The sequence below is a fragment of the Suricata suricatta genome, chromosome 7 (assembly GCF_006229205.1).
Source record: "Suricata suricatta isolate VVHF042 chromosome 7, meerkat_22Aug2017_6uvM2_HiC, whole genome shotgun sequence".
In the NCBI taxonomy this organism is placed as follows: domain Eukaryota; kingdom Metazoa; phylum Chordata; class Mammalia; order Carnivora; family Herpestidae; genus Suricata; species Suricata suricatta.
The window spans coordinates 94,961,689-94,978,631 of NC_043706.1; the positions used below are offsets into that span (position 1 = coordinate 94,961,689).

Consider the following 16,943-nt stretch of genomic DNA (forward strand, 5'->3'; position numbering starts at 1 on the left):
GGTGCTTTTTAATGCTTTTTGGTTTGGGGCATATAATCCTTGTCCTTTTTTTGATAAGGCAGTTATAAAGCTGTTGTATATAATTTGCCTGCTCAGGTTTCTGTAGTCACTTAAAATTTGGTAAGTGAAAAATGTAGCACAGCCGATGATGTTGGTGCCAGCATTTAGACATCGCTGTACGATTCTCCGGCCGTCCAATTAGCAGAAATCCCATGCTCGTACTCTAAGACGGTAGCACAGTTTAAATTTTATTCTATTATTTCATAAGTCCTTCTAGCCTATTGAACCTATAGACAGTTTCCTATCCCTTGGCACCCCTTTAGCTGGCACGGTGAGGAAAGGTTGTATGTTACATATATGCTTCATAGTTTTTTAAATGAAAAGTACTTCAGTAAAATAGGGCCACTAAATGCAGAATATGAGAAAGTTTGGAAGTACTGTGGTATGTGTGTGACCTTCCTATGTCAGTGCATTTTATATGAAGTCTCTTTCTCTTAAATATTTAGACCTCGTGCATAACTAATACATTGCTGTGTGATTACAGTTTTCAAAATTTAAAAGATGATGTTGGTTTTTTTGGTGATATTGATGAGACATTAGGCCTGTCATTCTCTTTGTGAGATTACCAGTTCTTTAGTAATCTGTTCTTTTTTTTTCCTTAGGAAGTATCACAGTCAATATATAAATTAGTTTATGTTAGAAACAATGACGCTTGTCACCAATTTAAGAAGAGTGATGAGAGGGAAAAGTGAAGAAAAATTGTAATTTTTCCTGGTTTCCAAATCAATTGTCTGTTACATAATAGATTATTAACTTAGAATTTTATGACTAGGATCTGTATAATTTGACAAAGTATGGAACTTTGCGGGATGAAATTCAATTTCAATATGGGAAATTCAAGTTCTCATATTTTGAGAATCCATTGTTAGAAACAAGATATAACCCCTCTCCTCAAGCTACTGTTTACCAGAGAGGATATGCTTAGTGTTATTTTTAAAAAGATAGAACCCAGACTGTTTCCTAGAATGCCTAAAGTACTATTCAAGTTAAAGGAGAGATTGCGTCTGGCTATAAAGATAAGCAAAAGTTTCATGGAGGAAGTAGTATTTAAAAGAAACAATAAATGGCTAGGGCACCTGGGTGGCTCAGTTGGTTAAGTGTCCGACTTTGGCTCAGGTCAGGATCTTGCGGTTTTGTGAGTTTGAGCCCCATGTCGGGGCTCAACAGATTGTGCCAACAGCTCAGAGCCTGGAGCCTGCTTCAGATTCTGTGTCTCCCTCTCTCTCTCTCTCTGACCCTCCCCTCCTTGCACTCTGTCTCTCAAAAATAAAATAAAAACATAAATGTTTTTTAAAATATAATAAGTGGCAAGATTTTATTCTTTTTGATCACCAAGTAGTATTCCATTTTATATACCATATCCATTCATTAGTCAATGGACGTTTGGGTGTTTTCCATAATTTGGTTGTTGTTGAGAGTTCTGCTATAAACATTGTGGTGCATGTGCCCCTTCAAATCAGCATTTGCAGCAAAATGGATAGAACTAGCGTATATTATGCTAAGCAAAATAAGTCAGTCGGAGAAAGACAAATACATGAATTCACTCATGTATTTAAGAAACACAACAGATGCATGCAGGGGAAGGGAATAAGATAACAGAGGGAGGCAAATCAGAGGAGACTCTTAAATATGGCGAACAAACTGAAGGCTGCTGAGTGGGGGGATGGGCTAACTGGCCGATGGGCATTAAGGAGGGCACTTGTTGGAATGAGCAGCACTATGTGTTATATGTAAAGTGATGAATGACTAAATTCTACTCCTGAAACCAATAATACACTGTTTGTTAACTAACTTGAATTTAAATAAATAAATTTTAAATAAACAGTAAAGTCCCAGTTAAGAACATGAGATTTGGGGTTAAATGCGTATTAGTTCTGGTGTGACCTTGTATTACCTTAGTTTCCTCAGAGGTAGAATGAAGATGATTTCTACTTTACCGAGTTATATGGATACACGCACTAATGTATGATATACTTAGGAAACTCTGGCAGAGTAAGCATTTAATAAATCACAGCCCTTCTTGTCATTTACATTACTATTACTGGAGTTGATGGCTAGAGAGGCTTTCATTAGGAAAGATTCCAGGCAGAAGAGTGTAGCATTAGCCAAATTATAAAAGATCTAAAGAACAGGAAGAAATACTTTAGTCATTGTCAGTAGGGGAGAACAGAGAGGTAAGATTAGAGTGATAGTTTGCATAGTGTTGCACAGGGTTCTGGCCTATGTAAGCAGTTTGGTCTTGATTAATAGATGATACATAGATTTTTTAAGTTCTTATTAAAGCAGCACAATTAAAGCTGAATTTTTAGGAAGGTTAATATGGTAAAGGTTTGCATGATGGGAAAGAGTGGTCATAGAAACTAATGAAATAAAACTACCATTTATTACTGTATCCTAGGTACCCTATACTGAGGGCTTTATATATTTGTATACCTTATCTCCGTCAGTCTTTACAATAACCCTGTGAAGTAGTAGGTACTCTAATCCCTATTTTATAGCAAAGAAATCAAGTCTCAGGGTTTACTGCCAGCAGGTAACATATTTGGGGATGTGAGTTCACATCACTGTTCACAATTGCTCTGTGGCTGGAAAATCTGTTTGTAGACCATTGCAGAGTTTGCACATTACACCCCTATGTCTTTGACTTTGCTAGTTGAGTAAATTTAGTGAATTGACTATTTTATTGTATAAAATACTTAGCTTTTCTAGACTCATGTAAAACCTATAATCCTCAGGGAGATTTTCAGATTTAAAAGAACAGTACTTTTAGGAACAGAAAAAAACATCAAAGTTAAAAGGAAAAAATCCTAATTTGTATTAGAAATCTGGCCATCAGGGCTGCTATAAATATTAATGTTAGATTGAACTTTAGAAGACAGGTCAGATCTTTTATTTCATAGATGAAGAAACTGAGGCCCAAGGTCATAGAACCCACACTAATAAAAGATTCTTATTTTAGTAATAATTAAACTGTGCTTATGTTCTACCTGATTGAGGCATTCTGCTAATAAAATTGAATTGTGATCTTTTCCAAATTTGTGGAAATAATTAAGTTAACAGGCTCTTCTTACCTTAAGTTTGTTTCTGAATGTTTAACCATTGACGGCTACAGTAAACATAATGAAAAACTTAACAGAAATCTAAGAATAATATTATTACTAGTTCAGTAACTTGGGGGGGTGTTCTATATGTGAATTTATGATTGATTTTACGTAGTCAGTTTTTACTAGTGTAAATTTTCTTAATACCTGTGATGTTGTGCTATACTGCTAGGACACTGACCCTCAAATACTCTACCTACTGAAGACTTTGGAGAACCACACAGATTTCTTAGATCTGTCTACCAGTGTCTTAACGAATTCAAAATGTTTTTCTCCTACTTTATAAATAAATCACTACTTCACTCAGGTGAAAAATATAAGCATACTTAGGAACATCCTGAGACGTAGTGATCTGAATTATGAATTTAATACTTAAATGTGTATGTTTTATATGGGAGATTAAGATTATAATTGTAGTATATTTCAGTATGGTCTTAGCTAAAAACTGTTAAATACTCATGCCTACTTTAAATATGTATTTTTAAGATGCCTGGAATACAAATTTACTCTTAAATGTAGCTAATTACCAGAAGTTAAAAAGGATATTTGGAAGTCAGTTTTGTGTGTTTATTTATATGCTTTGTGGGGTTTTTTTTTTAATTTTTAAAAGCTATTTTTATTTTAAGTATTATCTGCAACCAGCCTGGGGCTCAAACTCACAACCCCAAGATCAAGAGTCACATGCGCCACCAACTGAGCCAGGCATTCCTATGCTTTGTTTGTGTTTTAATGGTTAACCCAGAATTAACAGAAATGCATATTCATAGAGACCCGGATCATCTGGGACACACAGCTTTAAAGGAATTGGGAAGTGCTGACTTCTGATGAATTAGATTTCTCTTTTTTTTCTTTGTTGGCATTTATTTAGTCTTTAAGGTCAGTTCCAAGAGCTGCTGTTACGGGTAGTTGAGGTGGGCCAGAGGAAGATAGATCCTCCCCCAAACCAGCTTCCAGTAGCATTAGGAGTTTTTTGTTGTTGTTGTCTCCAGCTTAAATATCTATGAAACATAGCACATTTAAATTTTTAGACTGCTTTAGAAGTAGTGCCAATATAAGATATACCTAACTGTAATATGTGGCTCTGTATTCATATAGAAATCAAAGCTCCTTACCACTGAGAATTTTTCTTTAAAAGATAGAGCTGACTTGATATGTATGGCCAATAGAAGAATTGTTCTGTTTTTTGTAAAATCTTAATAAACTAAGACTATGGAAATCGTATTTTCCCTTTTCAAATGGAAATTATAAATGTAATGATTAACTTATTATATGAGTAACAATCAGAGCAATGGAGATATTTATCATTTTAGATTTTCCCCCCAGAAGTATCAGATACTGCTTTGTGGAAGATAAGGTGACTATATTAGATAGAACATCTAGAAAACTTAAAATCACTTTATTATCCTTAGTCTTATGGATGTTCCTTGGTTTTGTAATGAATTTCATGACAAATGAAGTTACTGTAACTGCCAGCATTCAGCAGTCTAGATTTTTTTCTCCCTTACATTTTACCCATTAGTAAGGAGGACCTATATAGGCTGTGAAACCTTGCACTATCCTTTATTATAAATTCAGAATGAATAGTAATAAAAGTTTTGTATGTAAATCAGATATTTTTAAATTGAATCACTTTAAACATAGAAATGGAAGCTGTCAATATAAAAGAATATTGTAATAATGCATTTTCTTCTGAAGCAGAAAAAACCATAAGGCAAATGTAACATCATTTAAATTCAGATTTTTGTGCATAGTATAATATTGACATCTAGAAAAGGCAGCATTCTCCTTAAGAGAAGATCAATAACTTATATTTATGGCTCTGGAAATATATCACAGGAATGGTGGTTTCTAATGGTAGTGACCTAAGATGTTCTGAAGCTGAAATACTTTTATCACCAAGACCTTCCAGACTTTAAATAAGAATATCCTGTGTGAACCCACTATTTCCAAAGTGGGAAGTTCATTTTCATTCTTTATTTAAAAACAAAAAAGAGGGGCACCTGGGTGACTCAGTTGGATAAGCTTTTGACTTTGGCTCAGATCATGATCTCACAGTTCATGAGTTCGAGCCCCACGTCGGGCTCTGTGCTGACAGCTCAGAGCCTGGAGCCTGCTTCAGATTCTGTGTCTCCTTCTCTCTCTGCCCCTCCTTTGCTCTTTCTCTCTTTCTCAAAGATAAATAAACATTAAAAAAATTAAAAACAGCAAGAAAAAAAAATAGAGTTGGACTTTTCCATTAGTATTAAATAAATATCATTTAATTAATAGTGCTTGACATAATCTGGTACTTTTTTTTTACCCATTTTTTTAAGTTAGTATGATTGTACATTTAAGAAATGTTATACAATAGAATCCTCAACTACATTTGCTCTAACCTTGGTTCTACCAATTAATAATAATAAAACTATGGACTCTAGGGCAGATAAAATACATCATCTTTGGCCTTTTTTCTTATTTCTAACATGAGAGGGAGAATACCTCTCTAACTTTCCACAGTTTTTGTACAAATCAAATTAAATAACATTTGTAAACCATACGGAAACTCAAAGCATTGTAAACAGATAATAGTGTACTATTTTGTGTAAGACTTTCATAGTGTGATTTCTCAGAGTAATTTTATTTCATTTGTAATATCTTTAGGGTTTTCTTCAAGCATTTTACTTTTATTGTCTATTTCCTATTCTCTGATCCCAGTGGGGTTCTGATTAATCTTTCACTTCATTAGTGCTTTCTATATGTCATGCATGATGGTAAGTACTGAGGATTTTAAGTCTCTACCTTTGAAGAACTCATGGTCTAGTAGAGAAGAAACATGTATTTTTAAAATTACATCTTGGTACCATTACTGATATAAAAGTTACCAAAAATCATCTTTACACATTAAAAATAAGTCACCCCAAATCCCCCAAATCATGGACAAAAAACATAGTAACTTAATTATCAAGAGCAGCATTGTCAAATAGAACTTCTTGCAGTAAAGGAAATAAAGCCAATAACCACATGTGACTGTTGAGCTCATGAAGTATGTCTAGTGTGACTGAGGAACTGAATATTTTAAGTAATTTAAGTTTAAATAGCCACACAGAGACTTGAGTGAGCTGGGTTACTCTCCTTCTGTCCTGGGCGCTGGGCTGACAAACAGTGCTCATCAGTGGTTGCCCAGCCTCGATGAGCCTTGTGTGGGGAGCATGTTCCCAAGTAGGTTACTTAGCCTCTCATGATTTAGACTTGAAAATATATTGTACAATAATTCTAGTATTCTAGCTTTATATACTTAGGATTTAAGTTTTTTTTTTTTTCTTATAACATTGCAGTTTGGACCAGAAAATCCCTTTAGGACACAGCAAATGGCTGCCCCTAGAAATATGCTTTCTGGATATGCTGAACCAGCTCATATCAATGACTTTATGTTTGAACAACAAAGAAGAACTTTTGCCACCTATGGTAAGGTGATAAGATTTACAGTTTCCAGTTTGACACATTTGTGTGTGTGTAATAATCTGTTTTATCTTCTTGCTTTTTGAATTTAATAATCTAGATTCCTTTTTTAAAAGGTGCATTTTCTTAAACATCTATAAATATTTATACAAATGTGAAGATGAACTAATATTTTTAGCTGTCATTCTAAATCTGCTGTGATTTCTGAGTACTAGAATACTCCGTGGTCTTAAAAACAGAATGTTCTCTGTTGTACTTGGTAATGAACACTTGTTATTGAATGTCCGATATATGCAGATTGCTGTTGAAGTTGGTAAATGACGAGATAGTGTTGAGTTTACTTTTATTTTTAATTACAGTATAATTAACATACAGTGTTATATTAGTTTCCGGTGTACAACATAGTGATTCAGCAATTCTGTACATTGTTCAGTGCTCATCATAAGTGTACTGTTAATCTCCTTCACTTATTTCACTCATCCCCCCACCCACCTCCCTTCCAGTAACCATCAGTCTGTTTTCTGTAGCTGAGTGTTTGTTTTTTGCTTTGTCTCTTTTTGTGGACTTATTTTATTTCTTAAATTGCACATATGAGTGATCATACAGTATTTTTCTTTCCCTGACTGACCTATATCACTTTGACTTTATATCCTCTAGATCCATCCGTGTTGTTGCACATGGTAAAATTTCATTCTTTTTTGTGGTTGAGTAATATTCCATTGCACATATATCAGATTCAACTATCGATGGACACTTGGGTTGCTCCCATAACTTGCCTATTGTAAATAATGTTGCAGTAAACATAGGGCTACATAAATCTTCTTGAATTAGTGTTTTCATATTCTTTGGGTAAATATCCAATAGTAGAATTACTGGATCATATGATAATTCTATTTTTAATTTTTTGAGGAACCTCTATACTATTTTCCACAGTGGGTGTACCACTGTGCGTTCCCACCCAACAGTGCACAAGGGTACCTTTTTTTTCCACATTCTCACCAGCACGTGTTGTTTCTTGTGTTTTTTACTTTAGCCGTTCGAGCAGGTGTGAGTGAAGTGATATCTCATTGTGGTTTTGATTTACATTTCCCTGATGATCAGTGACGTTGAGCGTGTCTTCAAGTGTCTGTTGGCCATCTGGATGTCTCCTTGGAGAAATGTCTATTCAGGTCTTTTGCCTATTTTTTCATCAGATTATTTGGATTTTTTTTTTTTTTTGGTACATTCTTTGTTTCTTGTTATTAATTGATTGACTTTATTCTGTTTCTCACAGCTTATCTCTGAAATGGTTTTCTCTTCTTTGCTGAAGGACATCAGGAAATAGAATGGCCACAGATTCATTGTGTAAAATAATTGTATCTGATCTCTTAGTAGTAGGATTTTAGAACGTTAACATGCATACAAGGTTGGGAATCTCCTAGAGGAAAATGATCTTTATAATGTCCTTGTTGATAGCTCCATAGATCATAGTTCCTGGTCACTTATATCAGATTTGCTAGTATTTGGTGGTGCCTTTCCTTTGTCTTTCTATATTCCTCATCTGTGTCTTTATGCTGTTGTAGTTATGACCTTCTTTATGAATTAGTTATTTGTGCTAATGTTTCTTTCCCAAAAAAGTAATTGAAAAAGAAAGCTTTGAATTTTACAGCAAATTTAATCATCACATCTTTAGACATCAGCAAATTGTCTTGTTTTTTCTTTAGTTTTCATTGTAGTTAGAATTCTAATTCTTCCTTTTATTTCTTACAGTTTTTTGTTTTTGTTTTTGTTTTTAGTTCTGGTCTATGTACCATTAACTTCCATTATTGTAAGATAGGATTAAAAAAGGTTAAGAGGTGCCTAGGTGGTGGCTCAGTCAGTTAAGCATCTGATTCTTGATTTCGACTCAGGTCATGATCTCACAGCTGTTGGGTTCAAGCCCTCCATCAGGTTCTGTGCTGACAGTGTGGAGCCTGTTTGGGATTTTCTCTCTCCCTCTCAAAATAAATAAACTTAAATAAAGCTTTAAAAAACATTTTTAAAGGTTAAAAAAAACAGTATCCTATGAATATTATGTACTTAGTGATGCTTTTTAATAAAAATTATCTTCATAAAAAAGAATATAAACAAATTTTAAACTTTTAGGAAAGAGAGAAGAAAAAGGTTCCTATAATCCCTCTATACTAAAATATCTACTTTTAGCATTATGATCTTTATCCCTCCAAGTTACTCAATACTATAATCATTCTATACTGAAAAATTTGCATCTCACCTTTTTATTCAGTGTTCTATCACAAGCATTTTCCAGTGTTAATTTATAATATCAGTTTGTCCTTAAGAACTATGTAGTATCCATTAATAGGCTATATCATAATTTACATAATTATTCTAATGGAAATTTACTTTTTTCTAATTTCTAGGGAGTGATGCAAACTGATTCACTGTGTATTAGTTTAGAGTTTTAGTAAAAGTAGTATTTATCACAATATATTCTCAGAAACTGGTTTTAAAAAGGTTGTCATGTGTTAGATCATATTTCACCATGACAAAGTTATATTTAACAGTGCTCAAAAACTAAGACTGTATACTTCTGAAATCACCTAGAAGAGTTGGAGACTTCCAGTCCAATAAAATGGTTATAAATGCATTGTACCCATTACTTTTATAAAGGATCCCATGTAAATATGACATATATATATATATATATATATATATGTGCAGCACATAAAAATAAATTTTATTGCATCATGAATGTATTATTCTAGACTAGCCTGTATGAAACAGACTTTTAAAGACTTTGCTTGTTTTATTTAGACAGGACTTAAGCAGTAATTTAGAAAGCTAAAAGTACTTTAAAACAAAACAGAAAAGAAAATGTCCAATTAAGCTATACTGATGCCTATTTTCCTTCTTAAATTATCCTATAGTAAGAACATTTACTTATTTATTTTAATGTTTATTTTTGAGAGAGAGAGCAAGCAAACAACTGCAAGATCATAACCTGAGCTGAAGTCGAGCGCTTAACCAACTGAGCAACAAGGTGCCCCGATAGTAAGAATGTTTAAAACTAAGTTGGCTTAGACCTGGGTTCCAAAATGGACCTCTTAATACTCTGGTTTCTCTTCAGGTCGTATAAATCTTTCGCCTTTTACCAAAATGAACCTCTTTTTTGTTTTTGTTTTAGTTTTTTAAAAGCCAGTGGTTTTTCTCTCCCTCCTAAGGAGGTGGTGGGCTAAGAAACAGATTGAACTATTTAGTGAGCTGAAGACATAAAAAATGAATATGGGGCTGTCCTGTATTAGCAGCCTACAATAAAGGAAGTAGCCAATTGCAAAACTAAGAAAATTATGGTCTGTCTCCTTTGTGATAGTCTTAGAACCAAGAACAGTTTGTTTGAACTTAAATTAATAAACAAGTTAAACAACCTCAGGTTTAGCAGTCTCTTTTTTCTTTACCCCCAAGCTCTCAGCAAGTGTAGCTTCTATTAATGTAAAAGTTTTATTATTTTCTCATCAGAAGGTCTTGTCTAACTTCAGAAAGTAATTCCTGTTTTCTCTCACCCTTATACATGGAACTTAAGACCTTCTGTTACCTTCCCTCATTTGCACAGAACCAGGGAGCAGACCTTTCTCCTACCTTGTACTAGTGTTATCTCTGAGACATAAAGGGGATGGCACATGACTTCAGTTTTATGTGTCTCAAATATATCACTGTACAGCCTGCTGGGACAGAGAACAAACATTCATCCTACTTCTCTTCCCATTTTTAAATGGCTGTAACAGTGTTATAATCTAATAAATCTCATGTTTTCTTTCTGGAGGATGTATATTGTACTATACGTTTCACTTATCACAAGGTCCCCCTGTAGAGCCCGTAGCAGTGAAGATAGGCTCAGTTACTTTAGTGTCCCATTTACTTATTCTGTAGTTTCAGCTCCCGTTTAGGGTATTGCTCCTGATTTCATCTCTCAGTGGTTTGTGTGAATTACCTTGTCCTATTTTCCTCCCTTTTTCCTTCTGGGTTCTTGGCCTGCTCCCTGGCTAGTCTTACTTGGAGCCTCTCAGTGAGGTTTCTTCTTTTGGTTCTCCCTTTACCCAGAATTTCCTCCACATCAGTCTTTGGAAATAGAAAATGAAAATTTTTAATGTTTATTTATTTATTTTTATTTAAATAGTTTATTACCAAGTTGGTTTTCATATAACACTCAGTGCTCTTCCTTGCAATTGCCCCCCTCTGTGACAGTCACCCCCTTCCCCTCCCCCCTCCCTCCTCAGCCCTCAGTTTGTTCTCAGCATTCAAAGGTCTCTCATGATTTGCCTCCCTCCCTCTCCCAAACTCTTCTCCCCCTTTCCCCTTCCCATGGTCCCCTATTAGGTTTCTCCTGCTAGACCTATGAGTGAAAACATATGGTATCTGTCCTTCTCTACCTGACTTATTTTGCTTAGCATGACACCCTCGAGGTCCATCCATTTTGCTACAAATGGGTATTTTTAAGAGAGAGAGCACAAGCAGAGGAGGGGCAGAGAGAGAGGGAGACACAGAATCTGAAGCAGGCTCCAGTCTCCAAGCTATCAGCACAGAGCCTGACACAGGGCTTGAACTCATGAACTGTGAGATCATGACCTAAGGTGAAGTCAGACGTTTAACTGACTGAACCACCCAGGCACCCCTATCATAGTCATTATTAACTGGGCTCTCATTTTAGTATCAGAAACTCTTTATTAACCTTTTGAAATGATCTTATAAAATATTCTGCTGGATGTTATACTTTATGTAAACATTCCTTGTATCATTTAGATTTAAATTGGTTCCAATTTTCACTATTAAAAATGTGATATAAAAATGTAGTCATGTATATATTAAACTGCAGTAAAATGCTTTTTTAAATGTGGTAGTAAACATCTTTGTGCATAAAACTTTATGGGGATGGGTGGGGGGGTTTATTTTCTTAAACTCCCAGAGGTAGTTCTAAGAATATAAATTTTTTTTTAATTAAAAATTTTTTTCAGTGACACTTTCCCTTGCTTTGATACTTTTTTTGTCTTTCTTCTGCTTTTGAAATAGGCTCTTAATTACACAATATGAAACTACACTCAGAAATACCAGGCATTGGCATACTATGGAGAAGCTCACAAGTAAGGACATAGCAGTGGCAGGAGGTGGGAAGTGACTGACGCAGTGGTTACGGATGTTCACAGGAAGCTAAATCTATCCAACAGGCTGTGTCCTCCCTCCTACACTTGTAGATGGGGGAATGTAAACTGGTACAGCTGCTATGGAGAACAGTGTGGAAGTTTCTCAAAAAACTATCAATAGAACTCCCCTACCCAGCAATAGCACTGCTAGGGGTTTACCCAAGGGATACAGAAGTGCTGACGCATAGGAGCACATGCACCCCAATGTTCATAGCAGCACTGTCAACAATAGCCAAATCATGGAAAGAGCCTAATGTCCATCACCTGATGAGTGGATCAAGAACACGAGGCTTATATATACAATGGAGTACTACATGGCCATGAGAAAGAATGAAATTGGGCCATTTGCGGCAACATGGATGGAACTGGAGGGTGTCATGCTAAGCGAAATAAGTCAGGTGGAGAAGGAGAGATACATGTTTTCACTCATAAGTCTAACAGGAGAAACTTAACAAAGGACCATGGGAAGGGGAAAGGGGGAAAAAGTTAGGGAGAGGGAGTGAGGCAAATCATGAGAGACTCGAATACTGAAAAACTGAGGGCTGAAGAGGGAGGAGGGAAGGAGAAGAGGGGTGATGGACATGGAGAGGGGCACTTGTTGGGAAGAGCACTGGGTGTTAATGGAAACCAACTTGACAATAAACTATAAAAAAAGCAAACAAACAAACTGGCTGTGCCCTGATGTTATAAGTTAGATGAGCCACTGCCATGGTGGGCGGCGTTGGTGTGTTTGGGTTCAGATTCTACATGGTAATACAGAGTCTTCCAGTTAAAAGTTCTTGGCTTGTACCAATCACAGGGCGACCAGAGGGCACCAGACCAGCCTGCCTGGTTTTCAGTATACTGTCATAGACCTGAAAGATGTAGAGACTTCAGCGACAGTGTCTCATTTCGGTGTCCTGGCTGGATGTGTAGCTCAGCCAAAACCCAGATGCCATTAGTGAGCTTCAGGGATTAGGACAGCTTGTCCAGCCCTTCCACATTCCTCTTGGCAATAATATAAAAATTGTTGTTTTGCAGTTTGCTGGAAACAGTGTCAGCATTTAAATGACATTCCTTAAATTTTATTGAACCGAAGTTCATTTTCATTGGGGATATCCTTCTGTGTCGCAAGGAAGACCTGGTGCTCCGTTTTGCCGTCTTCTAGAAAAAGCACATTGAGTAAAATGAGGCAGCTGAAGTAGAAGATATCAGTGTTATGCTTCACAGCCACTTGCAGGTTATTCAAAGGTTCACACCTTGGGCATAACCAGGCCCAAGGTGTGGAGAGTCAGGGAGACGTCAAAGCTCTGGTTTGGCATCGGTGGTGTGCGGATAGCCAGAGGCATGCTGGGGGTGACATCAAAGCTCTTCTTGTTAAACTGGACTGCAAAGTGTGCCATGTGCTGCCGAGCTTTGTTGGTGAATTTCATTTCCATATAGATATGTCCTTGGCAGTGAATAAATGTTCCAGATGTCTCTAAGCCTTTAGCTCTTGCTGCAGGCAGCCAGACAGTGTTAGAAGCCACCTATCCACCAGGCGCCATGCCTATCCCTGTGGAGGGCTCAAACAGATCATTCAGACCATTGTTGACCAAAACAGGAATAGGAGAAGCAGCAAAGGTTGCGGGCACTGATGAGGGGATGGAAGCTTGTCCCACCAGCCTATCTAGTCCTCCTCCTAAGACAGATACTCTCCTCTGCCTGCAGGATGCCTGTGGTGCATTGACTGGGGAACCAAGGTCAAGGCTTAAGGTTTAAAAGGTGTCCTAGAAGGTTACCTTGAGAGGGGCACCTGTGTGGCTCAGATGGTTAAGCATCTGACTTTGGCTCAAGCCATGACCTCACAGTTGGTGAGTTCTAATCCCGCATCAGGTGAGCTCGAGTCCCACTTTGGGTGAGCCCCACTTCTCTCTCTCTCTCTCTCTCTCTCTCTCTCTCTCTCTCTCTCTCCCCGCCCCCTCTCTCTCCCCCCCATGCTCACTTGCGCACCTCCCCCACAAAAGTAAATAGACAAATAGATGAATAAATAAAAATTTAAAAAGAAGGTCATCTTGAGAGAGGATAACCTGAGTCTGTTCCACGTTGGTGGCATTGGCTCAGTAAGATCAGTCTCCACAGAGAGCAGTGGCTTCTCAGACAAGACTACTCTTTTGGCTATAACAGGGAGAGAAGGTCCGTTGAGAGAAGGTACCAGTAAATTTAGCCTGGTGTTGAAGGTAAGGATTATCAGAATCCTGTGTTGCCAAACTCAAGACTTTCTGTGCCAGCCCGTGTTTCTGATGGTTTCTTGAGAAACAGTTTCCCTATAGCATTAAGCAGAGTGAACTGCACCTGGGTCCTTTCCATAGAGAAAACCTTCCAGGAAGTTCTCCAGTAACTCATCTGCATTGTCAGTTCTCTCTGCATATTCTCCCACAATCCATACTGTAGCTGCCTGAGCAACTGGTTTACCCAGTGAGTCTTAAGTTCTCGCACAGAGTGGTGATGATATGTTCATACTTCTTGTATTTCTGGAACATGTCCATGTTGACAAGTTACCTCTTGGACCACATGATTTACTTTGGTCTGGATAAGATCAGGCAGTGTGCTTATGCTGCGCTCGGCAGACTTCTCCACTTTGCTGGCACACCATGCAGTGGCCCATGTAGCTCTCCGAACAGAGTTAACATCCCCCTTCCCCGTCCCCCTTAGGCATATCCCTTGAATTCTGCCAGGTTTCTGCCAAGCAGTGTTGGATTGGGATGCTAGATGAATCCCCAATGTCCAGTTTCTCTGGTTTAATATAGATGGGATCCTTGTACTTCACAAAGAAGTGAAGTGAAGTGATTTCCTGCTTCAGGACTTCAGCCTTTTCTGACAATTAGACTGAAATTCTTTAGGGTGACAAGCAGAGAGGCCAACATCTTCAGCATGTTGTGGTAGTCAGAGTCCTAAGGTAAGAATTCTAGAAGTTTCATCAGGACTCTTACCACTGAAAGCACCATTGCTGAGTTGGCATGGGATGGCTGGGGAGTTAACACGCTCACACAGATGGTCTGAGCCTCCCAGTCATCTTTAGGGTTGTAAGTAGGCAGTCAGTCCAAGATGAAAATCTGGCCCCATTCAGCACACTCATTCAGCGATGTCAGCAGTGTATTCATGTTCTGTGGATTCAGATCAAGTAGGTTGCTGTTTAGGTGAGATTCGTTGATTTCCAGTAATGCTGCTGTAGCATTAGCCACCACCATTGGTCATGAATCTGCTGTGCAGTCCTGCAGAGAATCCAGAAATCCCTGGTCTTCCACCATCTGGACACTGATATCATGGCATTCTGCTACACAGACTGCTGCTGTTTTCCAAACATGGGGATCTACATCCTTCAGGCACTTGCAGAGGGACTCACAGAAAAATTCTATAATCTTATCCACCCAGACGCATCCCATGATCCTGACTCTGAAAGCATGAATTAGAGGATTGGAATCCTCATAGTCCTTCACGAAGCTGTGGACAGCCATGATGGCCATGTCTGGCTGACTCTTGGCCGTAGTTCATCAAATAGAGATACACAGCTGCTTTAATTCCAGATTGTCCATTTGCATATACTTCACTACATTTGGAAAGAGAGACCTATTGTCCTGCCCCATAGTCAAGGCAGCAGTCTCTTTCTTCATAGTCTCCTTCCTCTTTTCTTTTTCATTGTTGACTTTGGCCTTCAACTCAAAGATTTCTTTTTTATTGGTTGTGAAGTACTTGGAATCAGTGATGGTATTGGAACTTTAATGTGCCCGGGAGGCAAGAGTGGGGGTGGCAGTGGCCAGAGAGCACGGCCCGAGCAGTGTTGAGTAATGGTGTCCTGCACATTACCAATATAAGGGTCTCTAAAGGTTTTGTTATATGTTGTCAAATTGCTATCCAAAAGAATTCTAACTCATACTGCCACCACCACTTGTAAAAGTCCTATTTCTGTTTACCCAAAATCTGTATGATTGTTTTTCCTTTATTTATTTGATAATAAAAATATTATATCTCTTTCTTTTAATTTTTTCCTTTGGACTATTAGTGAGGTTGAAGGTTTTTTCCACATATGTATGATGATTCTTTTGCAGATTGTTTATATCTTCTTACGTACACATTGGAATATTAGTATTAATAATCTTAAGACTCTAATAATAAAGTTGGTATTGTTAGGGCCATTTCAGACAGACTACAGAGGAAGAAAGTAGACATTAACTGTATCAAAAATATAAAAAGGAAAATAAACTTTAGAAAGACAGATGCTGAGACTACCTTGGAACTAAAACGCAGACATTCAAACTTACTTGAGACCTAGGATAATAGAATCTAATTAGAGTAAAATTCTGTAGTGTTAGAATTATATCTTGTTCTGTCACTGGTTGACTTCTGGTAGGGCATATAACTAAATATTTAACTTCTCTTATTTGTAAAGGGAAAATATGATTGTCCATTAATGACCTGGGGCGAGAAACAATTGCGGTAATGGTGATAATGGCAGGAGATATTTATCTTACCAAAGATGATGTAGAAAAGGAAGAGAGCATGAATTGCTGTCCTAGAAACAAGACTGCGGCTAAATGAGTTGAGGACTGGTGTTTACCCAGATATTGCAAGAAGAACCAGGATCTCCCTTTCTTTGCCTCCCACTCCATCCCTCCAAACACTTAATGCAATGTCATTTGTATAGACATAACTCTCCGACAAGATAAAATTACATTCTAGATGAATTTCTATGATTGAGATGGAGATTTAACATCAGATATGTTGGTGTAAATTTTATATGAGCCTTATAAAGTCTCATTTAAAAAATCCTTTACAGAACACTGTTCTGTATGTCAAAGAGACAAAAGATAAAATAACTCACAGGATTTGAACCTGTGATTTCAGAGATTCTACTCCAGAGCTGCTTTTCTGTCATCAAGCTTTCTCCTCTGCCTAAGAACATATTTTTAATACTGAAAAAACAATGCAAATGAGCTAATAGTCAGGTGGTTGTTTCTATTCTAGCATATCATGAGGATGAGTTGAACACCTATATCCTTAATTTGTTTAGAAGTCTGTTGAATGACACATCCTCTTCTGTTCCCCAGAAGTTCTCTTTAATCTTTAGCTGGAAAATTAAAGTGTCAACTTTATTCACTAGGATGTACCCCTTAAAAAACTGGCTGATACTTTTATATATTTTATGACGATT

At 37.2% G+C, this 16,943-nt stretch overlaps 1 protein-coding gene and 1 pseudogene across 1 annotated transcript in view; one reads left to right on the forward strand and one right to left on the reverse strand.

Annotated features, from left to right (window-relative positions):
* CDC40 (cell division cycle 40) overlaps positions 1-16,943 on the forward strand; it is a 55,677-nt gene that overhangs the window by 13,803 nt on the left and 24,931 nt on the right. Inside the window, exon 3 of the mRNA XM_029943207.1 lies at positions 6,476-6,605. Within this exon, the coding sequence (XP_029799067.1) occupies positions 6,476-6,605 (130 nt within the window). The remainder of the gene's footprint in view (positions 1-6,475; positions 6,606-16,943) is intronic.
* LOC115296387 overlaps positions 12,517-16,943 on the reverse strand; it is a 4,847-nt pseudogene continuing 420 nt past the window's right edge.